Raw genomic sequence first — 17,591 nt, 5'->3', positions numbered from 1 at the left:
ACAGACATGCATTTCAGATGTCCTTTTTCACTGGTTTTTATTTCTTAACAAAGCTAGATTGCATAATACTTCTGATATTTTCAAATAACACAGATATCTTGGTATTCAATTTGTAGTGCAGCTGTATATTTTATTGTACAATAGCTACATCATGTTCCAGGAGACAGCAACATAGATACTGACTGAATTCCAGCATAGAAGAGAGTTGTTTTGAAATGATAACATCATTTTGTCAAGGGGGGAAAAATAATGATGGGAAAAGATATTTTCTCCAACCATCAAATTCTGATACTTTGGAGCAACCTTCAAGTTACTGAATAGGAGAGAAATTCTATTAAATACTGTAGGAGTCCCTATGTTATTTGAGCTTCACATACACTAAGAGCAACACTAGGAAGTGTTGGTGCATGTTTATGCAAGGATCTCTTATGAATGTGCTTTCTTGATAGATACATTATTGTAATTTTTTAAATTTATATATATATATATATATATATAAATTAATGGTTAAAAGGAACATAAAAATGGCCATACTGGGTCAGACCAATGGTCCATCTAGCCCAGTATCCTGTCTTCTGACAGTGGCCAGTGCCAGGTGCCCCAGAGGGAATGAACAGAACAGGCAATCATCAAGTGATCCATCCCCTGTGGTCCACTCCTGGCTTCTGGAAAACAGAAGCTAGGGACACTCAGAGCATGGAGTCGCATCCCTGCCCATCCTGGCTAATAGCCATTGATGGATCTATACTCCATGAACTTATGTAGATATTTTTTCAACCTGTTATAGTTTTGGCCTTCACAACATCCCCTGGCAAAGAGTTCCACAGGTTGACTGTGCATTGTGTGAAGAAGTGTCTGTTTTAAATCTGATGCCTATTAATTTCATTGGGTGACCCCTACTTCTTGTGTTAGGTGAAGGAGTAAATAACATGATAATAACTAATTTACATAGCACCTTGCATCAAAGGATATCAAATTGCTTTTCATATTTATAAAGTGATTTTCAACCTGATTTCTCCTCACTCAGGGCTGAAATGCAGCCACCTCTGGTGGACCACAGCAGGGGAATAACAAGACAAAACAGCACTGCAAAAGAGTTTCATGGCAGGAAATGTAGAATACTTTGCCCAAACAAATCTGCAGTTCAGGAGAACTTTAGGGAAGCTGAATGTAATTTCCCAAGTTGGCATTGGTCCTGCACTAACATCCCTACTTGTGCTGTGGTGGTGGAGGGAGAGAGGGGTTGTTTGTTTGTTTGTTTGTTTGTAATGATCACAAATGAGAGTATCTTGGTTTTTTCTCCTGATTAACACACCCAGTGTGTACATGTGGTTTCTCCAGTCCATTCCAAAGACATTCCACACATGTTGTAGTTGGGCTGAAGGTAGCCCTTTCCTGGATTTGATTTTATTCACAAAAGGAATGCAGAATTCAACAGTATAAAATCCAGCTAAGCCTTCTCAAGAATCTTGGCATCTCAAGAGACTTGTCTCCAAGACCTCAGTCTATTTCCCCCCACCACAAAAAGCCACAAAAAGCCACATCTCCTTCACTTAGATGGGCAACAAGTCACTTGCAACAGTAAATCAGGAAACCCCATTTAACCCTTTCCACTGAGGCAAAATGTGTTACAAACTAAAGAAGATTCCCCTTCTGACAATAAAGTTGACCTACCAATTGGTGGTGCTGTGAAAATCAAAAATTGGTCCAGCCTGGGTCCCTTTCTCTGGGACACTGATTGGCTAAGTGGGACAACCCTGACATATTGCAGAATACTCTGAACTAAAGAAAGTTTATCTTCCTTCTGAGGATGAAACATGTGTGCAAATATTTACAGCTGGAGAAAACAGAGAAGAAAGTGCAAGGCCCTGCAAAGAAGCTCCAAAATATACTGAAGACTAATAAAAATATTTCCAATTAACTATGAATAGATTAAACATCTAGCAACTGGAAAATTTTCCATGCCCTTCAAGGAGACTAGTATTTCACCCTGTATATAAAGTGTGAGAAATACTGTGTGTGTGAGAGAGAGAGAGAGACACACACAATACAAAGTCAACACACCAACTAACAATATACCGTACTGTTCAAATCTAATAAACAATTCACTGATCAGATCAAATATTTTGAAAATACATTGTAAGAACATATATTATATTACAATGAAAATAGAGGGAAGTTTATTTTGACCATCCATATGGACTCTGTTACTAATATTTATAATGAAGAATTATTTGTAAACTTTAAAGAAATTCAGCATGACAAATGCAGAGCTGCTGCAGAAGTAGATCATTACTAACTCTATCTAACTTGGAAACACCATTATACCGCATACTTACATTCAGGCTGCGTGGCAACCTTGATGGATTGCGAGCTCTCTCCTGGTCCCCATTCATTGTATGCCACCACTCGGAACGTGTAGGTCTCCTCTGGTTTCAGATTTCCCACTGTAAGCTGAAGTGTCTCAGACTGTGTTGTGTTCTGTGCCCGTTCCCTAAGTAAAGACATTAGCACAGCAAAATAACTTTAAAATTAACATAGCCTTCCAAGCAATACTTATTTAATAATACTTGGCAAGCTAGCAAAGTGTCGCTAATTCTTTTAACTCTGACTTTGGGCTATAGAGTTTCTTTTAGGTGCCTGAAGCATTATATTACAAATTAACTCATGCGACGGGGCCCAAGATAAATGCTGCAAGAACTACCAGAACCTCAGAAATGTTCTATTATAAACACTTAATAAGCAACACAATCTTCTGGTTCCTTCCCTGCCTTAATACAATAGGAAATGGAAACTGATGGGAAACAAATAGCTGTTCAATAAACAGAAACATCTGTGATCTTGAGGGTGAGATGTGTACTGGATCATAAACACTGGGCTAATGACAGAAAAACAGGTTCTGATGTTCTACAACTTGTTTTGTCAGTGCCGCTAACAGATGTGCCTTCTTGATGACAATGGGGACAAAAGTATACCACCACCCAGCTAGCAGTGCTGTGTTCAGTGGCGTCAGTTACTGTAGCTAATGCAAAGAGATCACACAGAGATGAAGTGTATCCATTTGATTGATTCCGTCTCCATTACAAAGGTCTGAAAAGAAGGCAAATTTGTAAAGTTTGCGCTCTGCCCCACTTAGCTCTTTTAGCGTCTTGGCAAAAATAGCACAGAGATTATTAAGTGGTGTTCTCATATCCTAGGAAGACAAACAGTCTCTGATACATATGTGCAATTCCCATGGCTGTCAACAGCAGTTGAGCACACAGATTAAGGGTGATATATTGCAAAAAGTATCTGGGAGTGTGGCCTGTTTACGAACTGAATAAGGATTTTAGCCTCAGTCCCATAAGATAAGACTATGGTTGGTCTTGTGCATGTACCCAAAGCTGGGAGAGAGAATAAAAGGAGTCCTTCTTCCTTCGCACATCTTCTCAGATTCTAGCCAGGTTACTGATCCTGGCCTCTAAGTACACAAAGACTAAGGGTGTGTCTGTTGGTGGCACTGGACTCCCTAAATAGGGCAGGAGGAAGCCATTGTTTCATGTCCTTTCCTACTGATCAATAGACAGAAGCCAGCATCAGGAGAGCATGTTACACCTTGAGAAAGGAACTGCTGTGACCACAGCTGTGTGGAAACACCCTGCATTCTTAGAGGCATTGGGAATACTCCAGGCCCAGTGCCTCTGAGGGCAGTGCTCCTCCATACTTCCCTATGCTAGACTGTGGCTTGAAAGCCACAGAGGGATAGACTCTTCTGATTTTGAGAAACAGTGAAGGCTTAGTGGGTTCAGGCTTGGTGTTTGGGCTCCCTAGAACCTCACCTTCACAGATTCCGAGGCCAGAAGGAACTATAGTGATCATCTACGCTGACCCTCTGCATAGGCCAGGCCACAGAACTTCCCCAGAATAATTTCTACAGCAGATCTTATAGGAAAACATCCAATCTTGATTTAAACAAGGTCATTGATGGAGATTCCACCATGACCTTTGCTACATTGTTCCAATGGTTAATTACCCACACTGTCAAAATTTACACCTTATTTACAATCTGAATTTGTCTAACTTCAACTTCCAGCCACTGTATTCTGTTGTACCTTTCTCTGATAGACTGAAGAGTTCTTGTTCCCCATGTAGATACTTACAGACTGTAATCAAGTGATCCCTTAATCTTTTCTTTGTTATGCCAAATAAATGGAGCTCTTTGAGTCTATCACTATAAGGCAGGTTTTCTAATGCTCTAATAATTCTTATGAGTTTTCTCTGAACCCTTTACAATATATGAACATCCTTCCTGAATTGTGAGCACCAGAACCGAACACACTATTGCAGCAACAGTTGCACTAGTGCCAAATACAGAGGTAAAATAACTTCTCTACTCCTATTCAAGATTCCTGTTTATGCATCTCAGAATTGCATTAGCTCTTTTGGCCACAGCATTACAGTGGGAGTTCAAGTTCAGCTGATTGTCCACTATGACCCCCAAATCTTTTTCAGACTGACTGCTTCCTAGGATAGAGTCCCCCATCTGAAAGCATGGCCTACATTCTGTGTTCCTAGATGTATACATTTACACTTAGTCGTATTAAAACACATATTACTTGCTTGCGCCTGATTTATCAAGCGATCCAGACCCCCTGTCATCTGCAAACTTTATCAGTGATCACTTTTTCTTCTACTTTGGCAGGACTATGTCAACACTACTTTCCTAACCACCAGGCTGCAGTGTCAGTCTGTCTCTCTAGATTAGAGCACTTGGGGGGGGGGCAGGTTCAAGTCCTTGCTCTGCTTCATTCAGACAAAGCACTGGTGAATATAGTCTACGGAGCAAACCAGCAAAGTCCTACATAGGAGATAGTGGGGACCATAGGTCTCTTCTAATGGTGCAAGCAGATAAAAAGCACCAGGTCAATTTCCTGTTACATGGGCCAGAGAGCTGTGGAGTAGAGCTGCTCCTCCAAAATGGGAAGAGGAGGGGAGCTCTCCCTTTGCTTTTAGCAGAGGAAGTAGATCTGTGCTTGACCAACCCAAACCCTCTTCACCCCTGGTCTCTTCCATCTCCAAATTCTATTATTATTCTGGTGGAATCCAGAACCAAGCTACTCCCTTCTTTTGGGAAATGGAATCTGTTGAACTCAAAACCAAAATAAGCCATATTCCAGGCTTATTGACCCTGAGTGCAACTCCGCTGAAGTCAGTGAGGTAGCAAGAGATTCATGTCAATGCAGAATCTAGCCCATAACAACCTTTACATTAATTCTTTGCAATGTGGGAATTCACAACAGTAAAAAATGAAGAAAAAAAATAACTTCAGTGAGCTGTGGGATGGTCAGACACGTATTGCTATTGCCTATGAGAACCACTTTTTTGTGGAGATAAATAAGTAACAGAAGAGGCCCTTCAACGCACAAAACAGTAGAAAGGAAGTGATAAAAGGAAAACAGAGATGAAGCAAAAATGGGAAATTCTATTCACCTAAATCTCAAAAAATGAAACTTCTCTTAAATTCAGCAGCTCCTCTAGAACTTTTGATGTGTGTATTTGCTTTTAATATCTGTTTATCTTCATCTGTGGCAATGCTACCTGCAGTGATGTCCATCTTACACACATTAGGGACAATACACAGCACATTAGGGATGATACACAGCCTCCAGCACTTCTGCAACAAATCTATTCCAAGTAATATGAAAAGGAAATACTTGAATTTTCTTTCCCTGTTATGTAGAACTCCAGTCAAGGAACTGAAGAGCCTATTTTGCCTGCTGAGTACCGTTATTTCCCCTAATAACGGTATAAGTGTATCAAATCTACACTTTAGGCTTAAAGGGCCTGAATCTCTGCTGCTTTACAACTTGTGTAGTCTGTGCAAATTGGGTGCAAAATGCTACCAATGGCGTGCGTGAAAATGCTGACAAAGTAGCGTTTTGTCCTCTGCAAAACAATGAAGAATCAGGCCCATTGGACACAGACCAGGGTGGGATTTATAACTATTTTGTTTCTCAGACCTACATCTCAGCCTACTGTTCACATCTTAATCCATTCAGAATTAGGCCTGTCAGAACAAGTGATCAATACGCAGATAGTGATTCTGGCTAGGACTTTCAAAGGCACCTCAGAGATTTAGGTACACATCCTCCATTGAATTTCAGTGGTATTTGGGTGTCTAACTCCCTTAGGCTCTTTGAAAAAACACAGTCTAAGGTGTTCCCATTCCTGGCTAGCTTGCTCTATACTAACCAATACTTTCCTCTTTATATGCTAGAAAAGATGGACAGTATTATATTATGGCAGGTTCCATTATTTGTCTAATTCCTATTTTGGGGGGTTTCCAGCTGTCGTATTGAGGATGTCTTCCAAATAAAGTATTAGAAACCTGACATCTGAGTCTAGAAATGTTCTTTTTGCAACTGCAATACATAATTTTCCTATATGTCTTATATCCCAGATTAATGACCTGAGACTAGCTGATGTATTGTTTTATAAAATCTAAGGAGTGCTTTTATGCTTCCCCCACTTTCTCCTAACTTCAAAAAATAAGAAATGTACCATAGCAAAAGTAAATTTTCCAAACTTGACTGCGTAAGGACTGAGTAATAACCCAAGCAAGGACCTCAGGATTTAACGTGGGAAAAATAACAAAGAAAGAAGGGCTGAGATTCATGAAATCCATTCGGGACTTTATAATTGCTTTCAAGTTCACATGGGAGGCAACCCAATACTATGGTGATGGGCAGTAGTATAAAGCCATAAGATAGCTAGACAGACAGCTAGATAGATGTTCAAAAACCGGTGTTCTAAATTAGAATCATAGAATCATAGAATATCAGGGTTGGAAGGGACCTCAGGAGGTCATCTAGTCCAACCTCCTGCTCAAAACAGGACCAATCCCCAAATAAATCATCCAGCCAGGGCTTTATCAAGCCTGACCTTAAAAACTTCTAAGGACGGAGATTCTACCACCTCCCTAGGTAACGCATTCCAGTGTTTCACCACCCTCCTAGTGAAAAAGTTTTTCCTAATATCCAACCTAAACCTCCCCCACTGCAACTTGAGACCATTACTCCTTGTCCTGTCCTCTTCTACCACTGAGAATAGTCTAGAACCATCCTCTTTGGAACCACCTCTCAGGTAGTTGAAAACAGCTATCAAATCCCCCCTCATTCTTCTCTTCTGCAGACTAAACAATCCCAGTTCCCTGAGCTTCTCCTCATAAGTCATGTGTTCCAGACCCCTAATCATTTTTGTTGCCCTTCGCTGGACTCTCTCCAATTTTTCCACATCCTTCTTGTAGTGCAGGGCCCAAAACTGGACACAGTACTTCAGATGAGGCCTCACCAATGTCGAATAAAGGGGAACGATCACGTCCCTCGATCTGCTGGCTATGCCCCTACTTATACATCCCAAAATGCCATTGGCCTTCTTGGCAACAAGGGCACACTGTTGACTCATATCCAACTTCTCGTCCACTGTCACCCCTAGGTCCTTTTCCGCAGAACTGCTGCCTAGCCATTCGGTCCCTAGTCTGTAGTGGTGCATTGGGTTCTTCCGTCCTAAGTGCAGGACCCTGCACTTATCCTTATTGAACCTCATCAGATTTCTTTTGGCCCAATCCTCCAATTTGTCTAGGTCCCTCTGTATCCTATCCCTGCCCTCTAGTGTATCTACCACTCCTCCTAGTTTAGTATCATCCGCAAATTTGCTGAGAGTGCAATCCACACCATCCTCCAGATCACTTATGAAGATATTGAACAAAACTGGCCCCAGGACCAACCCTTGGGGCACTCCACTTGATACCGGCTGCCAATGGAACCACTGATCACTACCCGTTGAGCCCGACAATCTAGCCAACTTTCTACCCACCTTATAGTGCATTCATCCAGCCCATACTTCTTTAACTTGCTAACAAGAATACTGTGGGAGACCGTGTCAAAAGCTTTGCTAAAGTCAAGAAACAATACATCCACTGCTTTCCCTTCATCCACAGAACCAGTAATCTCATCATAGAAGGCGATGAGATTAGTCAGGCATGACCTTCCCTTGGTGAATCCATGCTGACTGCTCCTGTTCACTTTCCTCTCGTGTAAGTGCTTCAGGATTGATTCCTTGAGGACCTGATCCATGATTTTTCCGGGAACTGAGGTGAGGCTGACTGGCCTGTAATTCCCAGGATCCTCCTTCTTCCCTTTTTCAAAGATTGGCACTACATTAGCCTTTTTCCAGTCATCCGGGACTTCCCCCATTCGCCACAAGTTTTCCAAGATAATGGCCAATAGCTCTGCAATCACAGCCGCCAATTCCTTTAGCACTCTTGGATGCAACACATCTGGCCCCATGGACTTGTGCACGTCCAGCTTTTCTAAATAGTCCCTAACCACTTCTTTCTCCACAGAGGGCTGGCCACCTACTCCCCTTGCTGTGATGCCCAGCGCAGCAGTCTGGGAGTTGACCTTGTTCGTGAAGACAGAGGCAAAAAAAGCATTGAGTACATTAGCTTTTTCCACATCCTGTCACTAGGTTGCCTCCCTCATTCATTAAGGGGCCCACACTTTCCTTGGCTTTCTTCTTGTTGCCAACATACCTGAAGAAACCCTTCTTGTTACTCTTAACATCTCTTGCTAGCTGCAGCTCCAGGTGTGATTTGGCCCTCCTGATTTCATTCCTACATGCCCGAGCAATATTTTTATACTCTTCCCTGGTCATTTGTCCAATCTTCCACTTCTTGTAAGCTTCTTTTTTATGTTTAAGATCCGCAAGGATTTCACCGTTAAGCCAAGCTGGTCGCCTGCCATATTTACTATTCTTTCGACACATCGGGATGGTTTGTCCCTGTAACCTCAATAGGGATTCCTTGAAATACAGCCAGCTCTCCTGGACTCCTTTCCCCTTCATATTATTCCCCCAGGGGATCCTACCCATCAGTTCCCTGAGGGAGTCGAAGTCTGCTTTCCTGAAGTCCAGGGTCCGTATTCTGCTGCTTACCTTTCTTCCCTGTGTCAGGATCCTGAACTCCTGATTTATGCTTTCAAATCCTATATTCTTACTTCAGCACCTACATAAGTGATTTGATTTTCATATGAGAAGGATGAGCATCCGTTAGGGCACTAGGCTAGGACTTCGGAGACCTCGGTTCAGGTACCTGCTCTGTGACAGCCTTCCTGTATAACCTTGGGCAAGTCACTTAGTTTTTCTCTGCCTCAGTTCTCCATATATAAAATGGGGATAATAGCACTACCCTACCTCATAGGAGTGTTGTGAGGATAAATACACTGACAATTGTGAGGTGCTCAGATACTACGGTAATGTGGGCTATATGAAGTACCACAGATAGTGAGGAGGATCCAGCAGCTCCCACTGAAATCAGGAGCCTTTAACTTTAGGCAATCAGTTTTTGAAAATCTAGACCACAACATTCATGTGTAAAATAAACAATAGTTTCTAATGTGATTCACTTGTTTATAAGATGGAGCCTACAATATGTAATTTCCAAAGGTGAATGTAGATCATCTTACATAAGTGTATCAGGGTTAATAATGCAATTACATTGTTCCCATACACCTCTTAGGTGAGCAACAAATGCTTTTACAATGTATCAAACACCTAATTAGTTGTTACAAGGTGGAAAAGTCATGTTAATGTTCCTTGCTGTGAAATGCATATTATTAATTTAATAAGGTTTTAGCACCTTAAGTTTTTTTGGTACCTCCCACTATCTTCACTCCTGGGAAGTAGCAGAAAGACATGGATTATAACAGGAAAACAACAAACATGAACAGTGCCTCTGGGAATAATTTTTAAAAACTTTAGGATGAAAATCTTTCTGGGAGATATGTGTTAGTCAGTACAGGGGTAGCTGAGTGAAATTCTATAGCCTGTATTACACAGGTCAGACTTTGATGATCTGATGGCCTTTCTGGCTTTAAGATTTTGCGCCTGTTAATTTGTGACCAAAAAGAAAAACAAATCAATGCCTTGGTCCTTTATAATATTAATGTAGGCCCTGATGTTCCCTATGTAGACCTTTACATCAAGGGGAGTCCTATTGTCTCCAAAAGTATCAATCTCTTTGCAAAATCAGGGCCTTAATTTCATTTATCAGAGAAAAAACTGAGATTTATTAATAATAACTAAGAAGAAAGATGGGCACAAACCAAAATACCAGATCCAAACACAATCAGAATTTGAAGGGTTAGAATCTAAACATGAAGGAAAGGAGTACTTGTGGCACCTTAAAGACTAACCAATTTATTTGAGCATAGGCTTTCGTGAGCTACAGCTCACTTGCTGTAGCTCATGAAAGCCTATGCTCAAATAAATTGGTTAGTCTCTAAGGTGCCACAAGTACTCCTTTTCTTTTTGCGAATACAGACTAACACGGCTGTTACTCTGAAACCAATCTAAACATGGACTTTGCTTCTTGGGCCCATGTCTAGCTGAAAATGTTGGACAGGAATATATATCACAGTATAAATACAGCATTCCTCTTTTTATTCTCCACTGGGAAGACTGAATTCTGTGAATACTGTGCACGGTTAACTAGACATATTCTGAGGTGATATTAGAACTGAATGTAATCTTTTTCTCATAATAACATGCATTAGATCAGTGGTCTCCAAACTTTTTGGATCGCGCACCCCCAGGGCCAGATCTAGGGAAGCAAAAAAAAAAAAGAAGAGCTGCCGAGAGAGCCTGCCGCCGGCCTGCCGCCAAAGACTCAGCGGTCTAGGAGCTCACCCCACTTTGGAGACCACTGCATTAGATCATGAACAAATTGCCAAAAGCAAACAGTGGGTCTGTCCTTGTGGTGACTAATGTAACACCACACAAAGATCAAATGCCTTCATGAATCAATGCCCAAACTTGTCCAGGGTCAGCCTGACAAAGACAGAGATGGGGTGTGGGTGGGGGGTGGAAGATTAAAGATGAAAAGAAGAGGGAATGCAAACAAATGGCCAGCGAGCAAATCCTGCATGTTTAAATTACATCAGGAAAGATAACTGAATAAAAGTCCAATCTGGAGGCAGGTTTTAAAAACAGTTCAGCCTGAATCATGCCAACAGCCCCAGTGTTTGGGGGAATACTTGAAATCTGAACCAGGGTGTGGATCTGAATATTGAATCTAACTCCCTATTATTATGAGTGAATTTTCACAGGGAAAAAATGTGCTACACAGTGCCCAGAACAAACAGAGCCCTGCTCAAAAGACCTTGCAATCTATATACTATGCCAGACCTAAAGCCTGTGTTCAAATGCTCCTGAGTTTTGGGGGAATTAAAGAGCTGGATCTAGAGCTAGTTGCTGTGTCTTGAGTCCATTACTAATTTTAAAGACTTTGAGTAAATTTTTCAAAAGCACCTAAGTGACTTGGGAGTCTAAGGCATTGTCTACACTGCAGAGAAAAGTCAATCTAAGCTATGCAATTTGAGTTACGTCAGGGGTTCTCAAACTGGGGGTCGGGACCCCTCAGGGGGTCACGAGGTTATTCATGGGGAGTAATAACAAGCTGTCAGCCTCCACCCCAAACCCCTCTTTGCCTCCAGCATTTATAATCATGTTAAATATATAAAAAAGTGTTTTTAATTTATAAGCAGGGGGTCACACTCGGAGGCTTACTATCTGAAAGGGGTCACCAGTAAAAAAGTTTGAGAACTTAGTTACGTGAATAATGTAATTCAAGTCAACGTAACTTAGATCTACTTACCGTGCGGACCACACTATGTGATGTCGACGGGAAATGCTCTCCCATCGACCCCCTTACTCTTCTCGATCTGGTGGAGTACAGGAGTTGACAGCAGAGTGATCTGCGGTCGATTTAGCGGGTCTTCACTAGATCCGCTAAATCGACTGCCGATGCATGGATCGCCACGTGTCGATCCCCGGTAAGTTTCGACAAGCCCACAGTCCCATTGAGTTTCAGTAAGACATAGTAGTAATAGTATTTACTATTTGTATTATTGTAGCTCATAGGAGCCCCAGTCACAGAACAGGCACTGTACAAGCTGCTCACAATCTAGGTAGGCTCCTAAGTGACAAAGTAACTTTTGTAAATGGGTATATATGTCTACATGGAAAAGTTTTACAGGTTACATAGATACAGCTATCTCAGTATCATTAACTTCTTATCAGTCTAAAAGTGTCTCTTTTTGGTAAGCTTATCTCACTTGGGAAGAGGTTTGAACTGGGGCTGTTGATTAATCTCAGTTAACTCACGTGCTTAACTAAAACAATTAATCATGATTAATCACATTGTTAAACAATAGAATACCAATTGAAATTTATTAAATATTTATGGATGTTTTTCTACATTTTCAAATATATTGATTTCTATTATAACACAGAATAAAAAGTGTACAGTGCTCTCTTTATATTATTATTTTCATTACAAATCTTTGCACTGTAAAAATGATAAACAAAAGAAATAGTATTTTTCAATTCTCCTCATATAAGTACTGTAGTACAATCTCTTTATTGTGAAAGTGTAACCTACAAATGTAGATTTTTTTGTTACATAACTGCACTCAAAAACAAAACAATGTAAAACTTTAGTGCCTACAAGTCCACTCAGTCCTACTTCTTCTTCAGCCAATCGCTAAGATGAAGAAGTTTGTTTACATTTACGGGAGATACTGCTGCCTGCTTCTTATTTACAATGTCACCTGAAAGTGAGAATGGGTGTTCGCATGGCACTTTTGTGGCTGGCATTGCAACGTATTTACATGCCAGATATGCTACACCATCGTATGCCCCTTCAGGCTTGGGCCACCATTCCAGAGGACATGCTTCCATGCTGATGAGGCTCGTTAAAAAAAGAATGCATTAATTACATTTGTGACTGAACTACTTGGGGGACAATTGTACGTCTCCTGTTCTGTTTTTCCCACATTTTACCATATATTTCATATTATAGCTCTCTTCGATGATAACCCAGCACATGTTGTTCATTTTAAGAACACTTTCACAGCAGTTTGACAAAACACAAAGAAGGTACCAATGTGAGATTTCTAAAAACCCAAGGTTTAAGAATCTGAAGTGACTTCCAAAATCTGAGAGGGACAAGGTGTGGAGCATGCTTTGAGAAGGCTTAAAAGAGCAACACTCTGATGTAGAAACTACAGAACCCAAACAACCAAAAAAAGAAAATTAACTTTCTGCTGGTGGGGCCTCTGACTCAGATGATGAAAATGAACGTGTCCATCCATTCTGCTTTGGATCATTATTGAGCAGAACCCATCAGCATCATGGATGCATATCCTCTGGAATGGGGGTTCAAGCATGAAGGGACATATGAATCTTTAGCGCATCTGGCAAGTAAATATCTTGCGATACTGGCTACGACAGTGCCATGCAAATGCCTGTTCTCACTTTCAGGTGACATTTTAAACAAGAAGCTGGCAGCATTATCTCCTGCAAATTGTAACCAAACTTGTTTTTCTGAGAGATTGGCTGATGTAGGACTGAGTGGACTTCTAGGCGCTAAAGTTTTACATTGTTTTATTTTTGAAATCAGTTATTTTTTGTACATAATTCAACATGTTCAATGTTCATGATAAAGAGATTGCACTACAGTACTTGTACTAGGAGATTTGAAAAATACTATTACTTTTGCTTTTTACAGTGCAAATATTTGTAGTAAAAATAATAATATAAAGTGAGCACTGTACACTTTGTATTCTGTGTTATAATTGAAATCAATATATTTGAAAAGGGAAAAAACATCCAAAAATATTTAAATAAATGATATTCTATTATTAACAGCACAATTAATCACGATTAATTTTATCAATCATGTCATTAATCACAATTAATGTTTTTAATCGCTTGAGAGCCCTAGTTTAAACTAAACCATAAAAGCCAGAATATACTTGTATAACAATATCCATTTAAATCTGCAACCTAGTTTACACTGAACAAAGCTTTCCCATGTAGACAATGCTTTAGCCTCCCAAGTGACTCTGGCACGGTTGAAAATTTTACCATTATTTTTAAAAGTTTGACATGATATTTTCATGATATTTTAATGGAGAAGATAAACATTAGCACCCACTAACAGATGTTTATCATTACTTTTGGTCACCTGTTCCTTTGAATCATGTTTATTTTTCCTTTCAATATGTCAGCAGATAGTTTGAAAGCATGATGTCTTTTAAACGAACATATTTTCTCATGCAGATATTCTTTTGGATGCAGGTGTGTTCTGTGGTCTTTATTTATTTATTTCCTAATAGATTTAGGTTTGTTTTATCATACTTATAAGAATAAAAAACCCTGCCCTTTACCTGTAAGTGCTTTCCTTATCAGCAAGCAAAACCATTTCAGTGTTTGATCCCCTGAAGCAAGCCTACCCAAGTGCGAAGATTAAAAAGCAGGCCATCAAAAACACACCAAAGGTGAGGGTATATGATAAATGCTTCACTTCCAAAGGGGTTTCTCTTTAGAAATGTTGAGTCAGGGAGCCCTCTTGTTCAAATTGCAGCCCCACACTACACAAACTTCTCCCTCTCTTTCCCCTTTAGATGTTTTTAGTGTCTGGTAAGGAAAGACATTCTTGAAAAGAGTCCAGCTTGTTTTCAGCAATCCACTGTTCCTATTAGCTCAAGTTCAAAGACTTGCCTGGCTCTTTGGCATCCAATAACAGCATGTAATACAAGAAAGCTGATGGGGAAAGTTTAAAATTCACTTACTGGAAAGCTGGATTAGCAGTGAGGCAATAGGTTCAACCTAGCAAGTGTACAAACTGAGGAGATTTCTCAATCTGCTTCTCAAACCTGTGAGATGGATGTCACCCAGTAGTTACTGTACAACTAAAGGTTTCAGAATAGCAGCCGTGTTAGTCTGTATTCCAAAAAGAAAAGGAGTACTTGTGGCACCTTAGAGACTAACTTGGTTAGTCTCTAAGGTGCCACAAGTACTCCTTTTCTTTGTACAACTAAAGATTGGCTCTAAAGAAGTTTGATGGTATGGACTTATACATATCCCTAGCATTACTGGTACTGTCAATCGTCACACAAAATTACTGTTATTCTCAAACTGGGAAGAGCTTCTTACTCTCGAGTTACAGTAATTTGCCTGACAATTTCTTTGCATGCCTGAGGTTAATGTCAGATCCACTATTTTTGTAAGGAGAAAAATAGCTCTTCTGTAAAAATAACATATAAACAATAAATGACTCAGTAGTCTATGCAAGTGCTTAAAGGAAAACTACATTCATTTGGTTCAGCCTCACAGGCTGAAAGTTCAGAAGACCAGAGGCAGTTCTCGCCATGGCTAAACTGTGAAATTTATTTTTTAAGAAAGTTTTTAATTACAATTGGCATCTTTAAGCTAAACGCTGGAGGCTGCCATCTTGCTAAAAAGATTTTTTTTTAAAAATTTTGGAAGCATGAAAACCCTCTGCAAGGGAGTGTTAACAACTTCCATACCTGGGTTAGGGCTAGAGTCTGACACCCTCACATTGAATAGTGCCTTACCCTCTGTGAGTAGTGTTACTGAAATTAAATGGAAGAAAATATTCAACCAGTGTAAGGGAATTGGAGGCCCTTACTACACAGATACAGATATAGATATGGATATATCTTGGAATCTTAAAAAAATAACAGTAGTTTTATATAAATATTTCATATTTAAATACTGAAGTATTCTTTTCAATGTTAAGCTGTTACTGGCCATTGTTGAAAACAGGATATTGGGCTAGATGGACCACTGGTCTGATTCAGTATGGCATTAAAGCAGATGAGAAATAATTGTAATAATGCTTTGCATTGTTACCATCCCTTCCATCCTCAAATCCCAAAGCATTTTATAACATCAGTTCTGAAAGTTCCCATGTGCAGTATGGGTGGTATTATTATCCCTAGTTTATAGTTGAGGAAATTGAAGCACAGATGTTAACATCCATATTTTCAAGAATGTCCATTTATTTGGGAGCATCAATTGTTCGGTGCCCAAACTGAGATAGCTAATGGATAATGCAACGATTTAGTCACAGGTATTTTTAGTAAAAGTCACGGAGAGGTCACGGGCAATAAACAAAAATTCACAGCCATGACCTATCTCATGACTTATATTATAAATACCCCTGACTAAATCGGAGGTGAGGGAGGCGCCTGGGGGCTGCTGCTGTGGGGAGCAGCAGCTGCTCTGGCCGCCCCAGGGACCGCTGCATGCTGCAGGGATGCCAACGTGGCTGGCTGCAGAGCTGCGCCAGTAACGGATGGTGTGGCAGGCTCTGTGGCCACCAGAGCAGCTGACCCAGAGCCAGCTGCTTGGGCAGTCCTGGGGTCAGCCACACTGGCCACTGCACAAGTCACGGAGTTCGCGGAAAGTCGTGGAATCCATGATAGACATGGGGCCCTACTGATGGATTGATTGTGTAACATGCTGAGCATCCGCTGATCTAAATTGGATTTTAAGAACAGTCAGCTCCTCACACAGTGGTTAGCATGTTCTAGCTATCTTAGTTACTTATATATCCCCAATTTCTGTAGTATCTAAGAATACCTTAGAATCTTTAATTGATAGGCCTGTAAATTAATCTTATTTAATGCAAGCGATTAATGCGAAACAAATTGCGACTATTTTTTTAAATCTAGTGAATCAATCACAGTTTTAATTGCACTGTTAAACAATAATAGAATACCATTTTAATTTATTATACATATTTTTACCTAACTGCACTCAAAAACAAAACAATGTAAAACTTAAGAGTCTACAAGTCTACTCAGTCCTACTTCTTGTTCAGCCAATCGCTAAGACAAAAAAGTTTGGTTATATTTATGGGAGATACTGCTGCCTGATTCTTATTTACAATGTCACTGAAAGTGAGAACAGGTGTTTGCATGGCACTGTTGTAGCCAGCATTGCAAGGTATTTACGTGCCAGATCTGCTAAACATTTGTATGCACATTCATGCTTTCACCTGTACACTCTAAAGGTTTTACTAATAATAATTCTAAATTTGTAAGTTGCACTTTCACAATAAAGAGATTACACCACAGTTCTTGTATGACGTAAATTGAAAAATATTATTTTATCTTTTTTACAGTGCAAATATTTGTAATAAAAATAATAATATAAAGTGAGCACTGTACAATTTGTATTCTGTGCTGTAACTGAAATGAATGTATTTGAAAATGTAGAAAAACATCTAAAATATGGCTAATTTAAATTGGTATTCTATTCTTAACAGTGCAATTAAAACTGTGATTAATCACAATTTTTTTAATCGTGCAATTAATTGTGATTATATTTGTAATCGTTTGACAGCCCTATCCATATATTATCTTCACAACACAAGGTCACAGAGAAGTCTGTGGCAGACCCATGAATAAAACCCAACAACCCTGACTCCTAGGGCTGTATTTTCAACAGAAGCCCATCATTCCTCTTCACCTTTATAGAGGCTCCACAGGGCTCCCACAAATGACATCATATTTCAGGAAGTTGTGCTGTGGGCACTGTGTACTTGCAGGGTATTCTGCTGAGCAAAATGGGTGCAGTTTTCCATTAAAAAGAATGGTTTGACTCTTGCTGTAAGAATTTCTGTAATAATTGTAGGTTTCTGTTTGTTCTGTGCAGTGCATAGCACTATTTTTCTTAAAAAT

General features: G+C 40.0%; 1 protein-coding gene across 1 annotated transcript in view; it reads right to left on the bottom strand.

Annotated features, from left to right (window-relative positions):
• DCC (DCC netrin 1 receptor) overlaps window positions 1–17,591 on the bottom strand; it is a 967,455-nt gene that overhangs the window by 271,317 nt on the left and 678,547 nt on the right. Inside the window, exon 10 of the mRNA XM_078852711.1 lies at window positions 2,340–2,494. Within this exon, the coding sequence (XP_078708837.1) occupies window positions 2,340–2,494 (155 nt within the window). The remainder of the gene's footprint in view (window positions 1–2,339; window positions 2,495–17,591) is intronic.

This window comes from Lepidochelys kempii, chromosome 5 (genome assembly GCF_965140285.1).
Source record: "Lepidochelys kempii isolate rLepKem1 chromosome 5, rLepKem1.hap1, whole genome shotgun sequence".
NCBI lineage: Eukaryota > Metazoa > Chordata > Testudines > Cheloniidae > Lepidochelys > Lepidochelys kempii.
The sequence above is the reverse complement of the archived record's forward strand: the minus strand, read 5'-3'. Positions and strand labels throughout refer to the sequence as shown.